The sequence below is a fragment of the Eurosta solidaginis genome, chromosome 2, assembly GCF_040869045.1.
Source record: "Eurosta solidaginis isolate ZX-2024a chromosome 2, ASM4086904v1, whole genome shotgun sequence".
Classification (NCBI taxonomy): domain Eukaryota; kingdom Metazoa; phylum Arthropoda; class Insecta; order Diptera; family Tephritidae; genus Eurosta; species Eurosta solidaginis.
Window position 1 is genome coordinate 250,376,455 of NC_090320.1, and position 12,531 is coordinate 250,388,985.

The window sequence follows — 12,531 nt, forward strand, 5'->3', positions numbered from 1 at the left end:
CCTGTCAAAACGCTAAAAAGTAGCCATATTGAACATCCTGTCAGGCAGTTGACAGATAAGATATCATACTTTGCGATCATTCACAATGCTATATAGTTTGGCAGCTTAAATTGAAGTTATGTTGCGAATATAGTGGAAGGCACTCGAATGGAGTGGAATGAAGTACAGTAGGAAGAACTGAGTTGCATTGGATCAATATAACTTCAATCATTGTATCAATATTAGAGATAAATTTAGAAACAATAATTAAATACTTAACATTTTCTTTCAATTACTGGAATTAAGGTGTCCTAGACGCTATATATTCCAAAATTTTAACATTTTGTCTGTTTAAAAATTTAACTTCAATTTCCCTCAAGATTTCCGTAATATGGCCATTAGTGATGTTTGTGAATAACCCCCAGCGGGTAAGGGGGTAAGAATATACCCGCGGTAGGTAAGCCTGGCGTAAGAGGCGACTAAAATACCAGATTCAAGGGGCGTGTAGCGCAACTCTTCAGGTTGCCAGCGCAATATATAGCTTCTCCAAACCCAATTGTCAGCCTCACCTATCCGCGGCGAATCCTGTTTCACTAACAGACGAGGCTCTGGCGACCCCAAGCTCCTCATGGAACTTGCGGGTGGGGAGGGAGGGGATGGCCTGAAGGTTTAATGTGGCCACATAAACCGTTCCCGAGATGGTCGGCCTAGCACCTTAATGGTGCTGTGGTACCGGAGCGTACCGGATCTGTATCCGGCAAAGGACGATCACATCGATAACACTCCCCAAAGCCTTCGGGGAGCAACCTTATCGCTACAACACCAACAACAAAAACATGTTTGTGTGTGTGTGTGCTAATTTCGAGCGAACAGCTGTTAGTTGCGCTACTTGGTAAAGTTTACAATGATGAAAGTGGTAAGCATGTAAATGACTTAACTTGTGAGACCAAAGTTTGATCACTACTGTAAGGTTCTCTCGTGTAGGGAAAGATCATGAGATAAAAAGAAAATTGCGTAACAACTTTGAGGTACTGGCAAACTCCGTGTAAAATAGCTGATCCAACGAACTCTTTCGAAGTCAACGTTATTGAAGTCATAAAATAACGCCTTAGTCATAACGATACCATAGCTAACAATTAGGTCTTGCTTTCCCCCATACCCCTATTCTATAAATGTTTGCGTTGGCGTATTTATTCACATGTTGGAGATTATTTTTCGTTTCGAACTTTTTTACATTTTCTATTTCATGAAGTTATCACATACTTATCTTAGGTCTTAGGTTAAGGCACCAATAACCGATGCCAGTATACATACATATATCTATGGTTGAGTAGAAAAATGTTTACGAATTGTGCGTTATGAATATGGAAAGTTTTCCAGGGCTTTGAAGTGCTGATATTTTACCAAAATATGAGTTTACTTTAGCAAAAGGTGTCGCTGGATGTCGCACGGATTAAACTGTTTTGAAAACCCTCAGAAAGCGGAGCCGCTATTAAATGGTACTAACACTACAGAGTTTTTTCGCAATTAACACTATAACAGCAAGATGATTAAAACGTTCAAACATTCAAGTCAACTCACCTTACCTATATGCACGCCATACAGAGTTAGCAGTGCCACCTAACAAGAAAGCAGGATATTGGTACTAAGAGATGAAGGCCTTGTAGAGGACGTATTGAGTTGCACGCTAGTACTCTTTGATACCTTTTAAGTTGCTAATCTTAGTCTGTTAACACTTAAAACACCTCTTTAATCTGAAGGCTGTTGTTTTTGTTGTAGCGATAAGGTTGCTCCCCGAAGGCTTTGGGGAGTATTATCGATGCGATGGTCCTTTGCTGGATACAGATCCGGTACGCTCTGGTAACACAGCACCATTAAGGTGCTAGCGCAATATATAGCTTCTCTAACCCAATTGTCAACCTTCATTAACAGACGAGGCTCTGGCGACCCCAAGCTCCTCATGGAACTAGGGGGTGGGGAGGGAGGGATGGCCTTGAAGTTTTAATGTGGCCATATAAATCGTTCCCGAGATGGTCCGGCTAGTACATTAATGATGCTCTGTTACCGGAACGTACCGGATCTATATCCGGGAAAGGACCATCAACATCGATAACACGGGGAATGTCTTTATCGTTAATACAACACAACTTTGTGAAGAGTACCGTAACACCATCGCAAATGTTTCTGTATTGAGGAAATATATACCCGCGGGGTAAGCTGCAATCCTGAATTTGTCGGTTGAGAATGCGGAAAGTGCCATTACTATATCAGCCTGCTGTAGTTGGATATTGCAGTTACAAATACGCATTGGTTTCGTTAATGTATTAAGTATACCAAAGTACATGTTCCTCACAGATAATTTGCACTAATTTTTCAAACTTTAAATTCAATAGATAACTTTATTTCATACTCGCTGTGCATATCCAATTAAATAAACTACGTTGATTTTATATCAATTAACTTATGTTGTTTCTGAAGTCGCCTCAGGTAGTAACTACAAATGTTACGACGACAATGCTATATCCATAGTCTCTTTAACGGATTGGCACCCATCGTTCCAAAACGTCGGCGTATTTCTGGCGAACTATAAGGATTTAAAATATATTACTTAAGTTGAAAATAAACAATTTATTATTTTATTTACCCATTGGTGGGAAATCATCTGGATGCAATTCTATATAATGCTTTAACACAGCATCACGTTTGGCAAAGTATTCATTGCGACTGTTGTCGAAGTAATAGCCGAGGCCGCCACCAATGGCCGAAAATAATAAGTGAGTTTGAATGCCTAGAAAAGTAAAACCAAAATATAAGAAACACCTAAATAATAAAGTTACGTCACAGCAAACCTACCTGAGAAAGCGGGCTTCCGAAAGCCATAATTCACAAAAATTGCGCAACCAAATCCTAATATAGAACAAACAAGAGGATTAAAATACGGCTTTAAGAATGGTTCTTTTCTTTCTCCTTTATCGGTCAACAATTTTATTGGATCAATTACGTCCGACATATTTCCTGCCATTGTTTCTTCCAATCGTTTTGGGCACCGTCCCAAAACACAACACAAATGTCAATTGAACAGCTGTTGGTGTGGCCACTGCTCATGATGAAATAATAAAGGTGATGTCAACCACTTCAATTACTCAATCACTTTTTCGGCAGCTCTATACGGCAGTATTTACTTCTACAAAAGTACTAAATTATTGGCCCCTATTACATGGTTCAATTATACAGGTTGGCTCATCTCATCAGCTGATTTTATTTATGTCATTGCATGGTCGAAGGGATTGTCAAAAGGATATGGCAAACTCAAAATGTAACCAACACATTGGCAACATTTTACTTACACATACAAAAACTGCTAAGTTTTATGTTTCCATTCCATACCATTCGCACCAACACCAATACACAGATTTTGATAATTTGAACAGACATATTTTGTTGCTTTACAGATGAGCCAACCATGTATAGTTGAACCATGCCCCTATTATGAGCATTTTTCGAATTTCGATCTTCACTGGCTATCGAACATCGAAAATCGAATCTGTCGAAATTGTCGACGCTGCATCGAATTAGAAGAAAATTGAAATGTAAGTTTTTTGTGTTTATCTTCTACTTTTTTGCTACGTAATAGTAATTTCAAACTATTTGTATTAATCGTATAAAGTGTAGGATGCTTTATTTTTATTAAAATTAATATCCACGTAAAAAATATTTAAAAGAGAATGTTATATTTTCATGATGCAAAATTGAATAATAATGAAAATTTTTGAAAATACCCTGCAAAAATTGTTGGATTACGTGTTCCATTTTCTTCATGTTGGAGTACTCTAACAATTCTCCTTTGCAATGCGTTTGCGGACCACCATCAGCCGATCATTGCTCATTTTTTAACGACCGTCATCACGACACGATGACGATCGAACAGAGTTGCCAAAAGTAAAATATTGCATACAAATAACCTATAATAAAATTTTACTTTGGCAACTCTGATAAAATGCAACAGCGCACTGGTTTTATGTATACATACTATAGTATACAGAAATATTAGTTTCTTTATTCACGCAAATGCTAAATAACATAAGAATATTCGTAGTATAAAATATAAAAGTTGTATTGCCCCTCTTCATTTACTTTCATTTTAAATTAAATTCACACCGATAATTCTTTCCAACAACACAATTCCTCTTTAGTACTTTGGCATATGATCCTCTGTGGGTGCTCCATGGAGTACTACAGTGAAAGTCGTTTGGAATGTACTCTCACGTATGTACTCTATGGAATACTCGCAAACAAAGCGAGAGTGGGATCACCTACTCCTCTCCTAGGATATCGCAATGTTAATTGGAGCACATTTTTTGTATGAATACAGATTAGATTGGGAGCAGTCCTATACTCCCAAAAGAGTATTCCTTACATTACTTATAGAGTACTCGCGTTTTTTGAAGGGAATGGAGTATTCATTACATTATTTATGGAGTACTTGCGTTTTTTGAAGGGTATGTATTATGAGTATATTGCACGTATTTTTATGGAGAATGGTAGAATGAGCGACACTAACGCCATCTGATAGTGAAAAGTAGCCAACTCCCCTATTTTGTTCCAAGCAAAGCATAAGAAGAAAAATTTGACAGATGCTTTGGCTAAGGGTGTTGGCAAACTTTGCAAGTGAAATTATTTTTCCCACTGGCTGGTAAATTTTCTAACATTTTTCGCAATTAAAAACTGCAATATAACAATCGACTACGACACAAAATAGGTTAGCAAGTATTTTTGTTGTATAGGGAGAATGTTTATAGCAGTGCTTCGCGAAATTTTGTATGTGAATGGGCAAGGCGTAATAAACTTCAATTGCCACGTCTGAAGTTCCTTCATATTTACAAACGCAACATATTGATTGATTGTGGCGATGTTATTGGAATGCATAAGCTTGTGTTAAACGCATCTATATGAAAAATGTTATTGTGGCACCGCCTTAATCATCTCGCAATCACCCTGTGCTTTATAACCCTGGCAACCACGGTAAACAAAAAAACCCAAATGTCAGCTGCTGCCATTTGACATTTTCCATTGAAATTTTGTTGTGTCTGGTTTACTAAACGGAATACTTGCGAACAAATTAGTTTTTATACTTTTCTAAAACACAGATTAATAAAAACCGTAAAAACACAAACTCAGTGAAACAAAAATTCAAAAATGGCGGATATTAAAAATGATATTGATAGCGATTTAGATCAGAACTACTCATTGAACAGTAATGCGGACCCAAAGAATATGCAGGAACTGACGATTTATGTGAGTAAAAACAGATGAATTATAATCTTTGTCTATCAGGTTAGTGCTATTTTCGTCCACTAAACAAAAAAAAAAAAAAAAAATATAGGTAATAGTCTAGTTGAGGGGTCGACTGCTAATACGCTACCAAAAATATCGAAGAGGTGTCGAACGACGCGTCTTAACATCAGTATTAATAATCCGAAGGCGGAGAATAAAAATTTTAACTCGTTCAAAAGATATTAACGAAAAACGGGAAAAAGACCCGTGGGTACCTCCGAAACCGGGGGTGGGATCCATAGTATTTTTGCGCAGAACACCTTTCTGCGTTGGCGGCCTTCGGCCGCGCTTATAAAAAATAACCCTGGGCTACGCCATGCCAAGTCCGGGTGTGTGGTATAACCGTGGCTACCGCCACGGTGATGCACAATTTTTTTTGTGGGTACGAACACAACAACAACCACATGAAAATCGCCAACTTCAACTGCAAATATCTCCGGACAGAGATACAATTTTTCTTTTCCGCCATCGGATTATTGTTCTCGAGATTAATACGGGTTTTTGACACCTCTCTCGATATTTTTTGTAGCGTATTAGCAGTCGACCCCTCAAATAAAAATTTTAACTCGTTCAAAAGATATTAACGAAAAACCGAAAAAGACCCGCGGGTACCTCCGAAACCGGGGGTGGGATTCATAGTATTTTTGCGCAGAACATCTTTCTGCGTTGGCGGCCTTCGGCCGCGCTTATAAAAAATAACCCTGGGCTACGCCATGCAAAGTCCGGGTGTGTGGTATAACCGTGGTTACCGCCACGGTGATGCACAATTTTTTTTCGGGATACTAACACAACAATAACCACATGAAAATCGCCAACTTCAACTGCAAATATCTCCGGACAGAGACAAAATTTTTCTTTTCCGCCTTCGGATTATTGTTCTCGAGATTAATACGCGTCTTTTGACACTTCTCTCGATATTTTTTGACGCGTATTAGCATTCGACCTCTCAACTAGACTATTACCAAAATATATATGCTGAATACTAAACAAAGGCTGCTATACACGAAAGCAGCACTTTCCGGTTACACGCCACTCCCAATTTGTGCTTGTGTACACAAAATCCATGGCAACTAAGTTGCGTAGAAGGAACTTTTTGCACTTACATCTAAAATACATTTTAATTTGCACTAAGTTATGAATTTTGTTTACTTATTGTTACATATCTTTTTGAATTATAGGTGCAAAACCTTCTGCAAAACGTTCAAGACAAATTCCAAACAATGTCGGATCAAATAATTACACGCATCGATGATATGGGCAATAGAATAGATGATTTAGAGAAGAGTATCGCTGATTTAATGAATCAAGCAGGCGTTGAGGGACCGGAAAAGTAAAAATTAAAATCAGACAAGTTTACATAAGCACAGAAATAGTAATAAGTGGTTTATCATAAAAAAAAAATGATTTAACATTAAGGCATGCATGCAAACAAACTCATAGTCATACATACCTACTTTTATAAATGTGCACAGAAAACCAACCGCATATACATATATACTTCATGTAAGTCAACGCACTCAAGCACTTAAATACATTTTTAAGTTATGAATAGCGACTTCTTGGTAATTATGCTGAAAAACAAGCCTAAAAAAAAGATGGGAAAATTCATGAATTCCTTTTGTCATAGACTTATGTATGTATTTTTCAGCATAAAGATTAAGTTTAATTATGATATTCAATAATTGGCTCTTGTAAAACACAATTTTTTTTAACTAATTTTTGGTATTTTTTAAATGGGTGAATACAAAAATTAGTAAGGAAATTAGCTATCAATATTACTTGCTTTTAAAATCAAATGGATACAATTATACACCATATCTGAAAAAAAGATGAATTATTAGTTAATTTGAATTGAGTTCTTATATAATAATTATTTGTGTTCCATGAATTACTTCAAAGAATAAATGAATTAGTATTATTAGTGATCGGTTTTCTTAATAATGATAAACTAGAAAACTGTGTGCTAACTTAGCACGTAATGAGTACTTTTGATGGTTTTTGTGTGGCGCTAGTAAAGGTCATATTGCATTTTCGGTCTTTTGTACTGGAATGAGCCACATCATTCTGAATGAATTCTTTACTCTGTCTTTGTTGAGCTGATGATCAACGGACTTTGACCTATGTGTTTTAGAATACTGTGCGATTATACGTGGTAGGTACCCACGTAAAATTGCAACACACGTCTTCAGCCTAAACCAATTTTTTCGTACACATTTGCAGATTAGTCTATAAATCAATTAATTAACTCAATAACACATCCTCTTTTATTTTAGAACCTTTTTAGTAAAAGCTGACTTCATATAATATTGTATAATCTATGTATATATGTAATGAGCTTACATTAGCATGTATTTAAATAGTTTTTCTACATACATACTCTGTTACATACATATCTATCTAGAAAACATATCTATAACATATGCGATTTATTTTTTCGATTCAACAATTGTTACTAAGCGAGTACTCGGCCCATCCAGTGTCATTGTTACATTACTAGGGTTACTCTTTAATTGATGTTCCTTGCTGCCAAATTGTGGCGCAGATGCACGTTTATGTAGCGTGGGTATACCAACGCCGCTGCCACTTTTGGCAGCAAATTGCTTATGTTGACTTTGTGACTTGCTGACCTGAGAGAGTGAGAGGTGGCATATTTATTCAGTTTTATAAATTAATAAAATATTTTAGCTATTTTTTTTTTGCCGTCAGTAAACAAAAAATTCTTTTCTACTACATCATCGTAGCACTACATAAAAATAAGAATACAAATTTATTCGCCAATTAAAATAAGCCAATTGTTAAAGCTAATGCAGCTCTGAAGCTGCTTTCAATAATAAACTACGCTGATTTTCAATTCGTTTATTTTTTGGTTCTTACGTGCGATGTGGAAGTAGCTCGAAAAGCTTTTTTAGTTTGCTCCTTAGATTTTCGTTCATCAATATTCTTATTGCTGTTGACTGTTTCTGTGGATGGTTTAGCTTCGGAAATACTCTCGGTGCCTTCATCATCATCATCGGATGCGGTCCCAGATTGCTCTTCTTCATCGTTAGTATTAGTGTCAGACGCATCTTCGTCATCCTTGGAAAAGAAAAAACGAAAACAAAAGATTGAAGTACATATTTGCTTAACTAAGCTCACGATTTAAAAATACATATATGCAGAGCTTTAAGATAATAATAAAATGGCCGGAATAATAGTACTATAAAAACATATGACATTATCATCTCAAAAGTGGCATAAACCTAGCCTAAGAAATTATTTACACTGCAGTATTGGCCTTCTACTGTGTTGTTTGCAGTCCCTTATTGTGTGGGAATTTCACTTAGCAAAAAGTACCTCTTCATCATCATCATCTTCTTCTTCACTTTCATCACTTTTTCCCACCAAACTTTTATTGCTCCTTGTCAATTTGTTGCGTCTCTTCAATGGACTCAAAAGTGTCTCATGATCTAGGCTATCCATTGATTGTGATCTCATACCTTTCTTCAACGTAAGCTTTCGTGCTGCTGGTTCTGTTTTAGTTTTCATGAGCTTTTGAAATTCACTAAAATCTGCACGTTCATCAATATTTGAAATATCATAATAACTCGCCGAAAGCGCTTCCAATGTTTTTGTATGATATTTCATTGAAATAAGTATAAAATCTGTTAATAACGTTTTGAGCTCAGCCAATTTGCGCTGTTCAAAACTATTGATGATATCATCGATTTCTTTATTAGTGCGATTTACTTCCATTTTGGCTTTGACTAGCTCGGAATCGGCGGCAGCGGTCTAGAGGATTGACAGTTATTAATAAAATTATATGAGCAAATTTAAAATTCGAGAATGTGCGAACATCAAATTTTAAGTGCGCGGAGAACAATTTTTTTTTCAGTGATCAAATATTGGCCGATCCGGAGCCCAAATATTGTGGCCGAACCCACAGACGAAAAGTCGAAGTTTGGGCACTCTCTATTCAAACAGGTATTTGTAACTTACGTTATTTGCTGTAAATTTCGATTTAATTTCAATCAATTGTTGTTGCTTTAGTACTTCTTTGTCCCGTGCAATTGTTGCTGTACGTAAATTTTCTCGTGTTGTCTTGCAAAGATTTTCAAATTGACTTAACTCGTTAACGATCTGTGAATTAAAACAGTGGACCAAAATATCTGCAACTAATGATGCTTGTAAAACAAAACTAAAAAAATTTACAATTTTATAGGTTATGTTATATAAGGTAAGGTTATGTTAGATCTCAGGACTCATGTTAAGACTGGTGCCTTGCCTTAAATTTTAAATATCTTGTTGGTTATCTTGTCTTCTTAAATTTTGTTCTTTTCATACGTTTTTACATATTTCATAGGTACCACATACCTTCATCTCCATCCGATGCACCAGTAAGTCCATATAATCAGCTTGTACCGTTATACAAGTCGTAATAGAATTTAGACCGTCACTTAAACTATAATTGATCTTTTCCTCGTCAGCATAATTTTTGACTTTTTGTCCTAACTCGTCGAAGGTGTTGCGATATCTGCAAAGCAAGGAAAAAAGTTGCATCGGTATTGTTGCATGATGGGCAATAAACTTGTAAGTCCTTAATTGTGGGACCTAAAACCGGCCACCGTGGTGTGATGGTAGCGTGCTCCGCCTACAACACCGTATGCCCTGGGTTCACACCCCGGGCAAAGCAACATCAAAATTTTAGAAATAAGGTTTTTCAATTAGAAGAAAATTTTTCTAAGCGGGGTCGCCCCTCGGCAGTGTTTGGCAAGCGCTCCGGGTGTATTTCTGCCATGAAAAGCTCTCAGTGAAAACTCATCTGCTGCAGATGCCGTTCGGAGTCGGCATAAAACATGTAGGTCCCGTCCGGCCAATTTGTAGGGAAAATCAAGAGGAGCACGACGCAAATTGGAAGAGAAGCTCGGCCTTAGATCTCTTCGGAGGTTATCGCGCCTAACATTTATTTTTATTTTTTTTTTAAACCGACAAACCATTTCTAGCACTCTATTTTACTTTACTTTCCGTAGAATGAACGCGGGAACTTTCTTCAACGACGGAGCTAAGTTAAAAACAATACTAAATGCGAAGGCTATTTGGTGAATTTCCTTCTGCTTCTTCTTGTAGCGACAAGGAGACTTCCTAATAGTTTTAGGGGGTTTTGTCGATGTCGATAGTCCTTTGCCGGATATATTTCCATCACGTTCCGATATCAGGCACCTTTAAGGTACAAAGCAAATCATCTTGGGAACGATTTAAAATGACCACACTGAACCCTCTAGCCCATTCCGCCAGCCACGTCCTAGTTCAATGAGGAGCTTGGGTCCGCCAGAGCCTTGCATGCTAAATATGTGTACGATACATTTCTACCTTAACCTCTTAGGTCGATTCTGCTGAACGGCCAATTAGCATGCATGTTGACAACATAGGATGAAATGGCTCTGGGAATGGTCGGGAGGAAATTCTTTCGTAAGATCTATAAATATTTTTTTCGACGAGTAGCAAAGAAAATTATAGCTGGAGTCCTAACCTGACGACTGCAAGACCAGGACACAATGCATACACAATGCATCCAGCAACCGGCACTTCTGTGAAAAAGCCTTTCCATATAATAAAATTAGCTTTGTTCGTCTAATGTCAAAAGTCTTGCCCAAGATCTTTGACACTTTATAGCCCCGCTTTTTGGGATTCGTTGATCGCATGCCACTCTAGGAGAGAAATCCTTTAAACCAATCCTAATACTAAACATAATTTAACCGTTGCATCATTCTTAGCAACTCATCCGTATTTGCGTTACCATCTTCACCCATGTGACAGGAATCGGACGTAGATATGAGTTTTTCGCTGTTCCATGTCTTTATAGAGCTTCTTTGCACTCTAACACGGTCTACTTACTGACACTACTCCAGCACTGTGAAACAAATAGCTCGAGCTGACTTATAGTATGGTCCTAAGTGTTCCATTTGGAGAAGAATCTTTTAAGATAAAGGCAAGTAAAGACCAAGATCCACACATCCCTCCCGACTTATTGAAATGCATCAATAAGCGACTTACTTGGCGATCTTCCTCGTGCATGCAGCGAAAGTGGCACATATTTCCAACAAATGCTTCTCCGTCGAATTGATACGGTCATTCATGATTTTGATTCTATCATCTTTTGTGCTGAGAAAATGTAATTTACCGCGACGAAACATTGCTATTGATGTCTGTTCCTATATTCGTAATTCTTTGGGGATTTCCTTCTTTGCAAATTTTTGGTTTCCAACTATTTTTTGTTGTGTCGAATTTATTTATCAACCGCCTTTTTGAAACCATGGCAGCGACAGTTTGGATGACACTGCTTTTGTTAATACTGCCATCTGGCGGCGAATAGCCAAGAGTTATATGATTGGGCCGTACAGGCAACAACCCAATAGAATCTCTGTTTAATCTTCTCGAGCGTCTTCGTGATTCCAAGAAGACCTCCATTTGGACCATTATGCAGCTCGCTGAGCACGTCAGTGCTTGCATTCCAAACTACATGGTCTTCGTGACATTGCATCAGCATTTCCATGGGTACTACCTTTTCGATGCTCAATGGAAAATTCATAGCTTTGTAGTCGCTCGATCCACCGTGCCAATTGTCCTTCCGGATTACGGAACTGCAGAAGCCATTTCAACGCTGCGTGATCTGTCCTGACGCGGAATCGCTGGCCGTAGAGGTATTTGTGGAAATGTTTAATGCACTCTACCAATGCCCACAGCTCTCTCCGTGTAACGCAATAGTTCCTCTCTGGTTTTCCAATTGAACGGCTGTAATATGCAACTACCTTCTCCTGTCCATCGACCAGTTGTGATAAAACGCCTCCTATAGCATATCCGCTCGCATCTGTATCTAGAATAAACGTTGCTCCTGGAATCGGATATGCCAACATTGGGGCAGTGCACAAACGCTCTTTCAATGTTTGGAAAGCTACTTCTTGCTCCTTCTTCCATTCAAAAGCTTTATTTTTTCTTGTTAGCTCGTGGAGACTATGGGCTACGCTGGCAAAATTTGGTAAAAATCGGCGGTAATATGTGCACAGCCCAAGGAAACTTCTCAATTCATGCAGATTCTGTGGTCTTGGCCAATCCTTTACTGTCTCTATCTTTTCATTCGCTGTACGGATACCTTCTGTCGTTACCTTGTGACCCAAATAATTTACTTCCTTTTTAAACAGCGTACACTTTTTGGGACTTAACTTCAGACCAGCGCCAGCTATT

At 37.7% G+C, this 12,531-nt stretch overlaps 3 protein-coding genes across 3 annotated transcripts; 1 reads left to right on the top strand and 2 right to left on the bottom strand.

The window, feature by feature from the left end:
* Positions 1 to 2,348: 2,348 nt before the first annotated feature.
* On the bottom strand, positions 2,349 to 3,036 carry ND-B14.5B (NADH dehydrogenase (ubiquinone) B14.5 B subunit). The gene is made up of 3 exons (XM_067769968.1): positions 2,833 to 3,036; positions 2,624 to 2,767; positions 2,349 to 2,563 (listed from the first exon to the last, which is right to left on the bottom strand). The coding sequence occupies exons 1-3, from the start codon at positions 2,999 to 3,001 to the stop codon at positions 2,514 to 2,516; spliced, it is 363 nt and encodes a 120-aa protein (XP_067626069.1). The 5' UTR covers positions 3,002 to 3,036; the 3' UTR covers positions 2,349 to 2,513.
* Positions 3,037 to 5,039: 2,003 nt separating this feature from the next.
* Positions 5,040 to 7,234, top strand: LOC137240806 (heat shock factor-binding protein 1). Its single transcript, XM_067767575.1, has 2 exons — positions 5,040 to 5,274; positions 6,492 to 7,234. Exons 1-2 carry the CDS (start codon positions 5,176 to 5,178, stop codon positions 6,645 to 6,647), a joined length of 255 nt encoding a protein of 84 aa, XP_067623676.1. The 5' UTR covers positions 5,040 to 5,175; the 3' UTR covers positions 6,648 to 7,234.
* Positions 7,235 to 7,587: 353 nt separating this feature from the next.
* Positions 7,588 to 11,540, bottom strand: Fam92 (CBY1 interacting BAR domain containing protein Fam92). The gene is made up of 6 exons (XM_067767576.1): positions 11,344 to 11,540; positions 9,664 to 9,823; positions 9,289 to 9,429; positions 8,647 to 9,081; positions 8,188 to 8,388; positions 7,588 to 7,940 (listed from the first exon to the last, which is right to left on the bottom strand). Exons 1-6 carry the CDS (start codon positions 11,481 to 11,483, stop codon positions 7,740 to 7,742), a joined length of 1,278 nt encoding a protein of 425 aa, XP_067623677.1. The 5' UTR covers positions 11,484 to 11,540; the 3' UTR covers positions 7,588 to 7,739.
* Between the last annotated feature and the right edge of the window lie 991 nt (positions 11,541 to 12,531).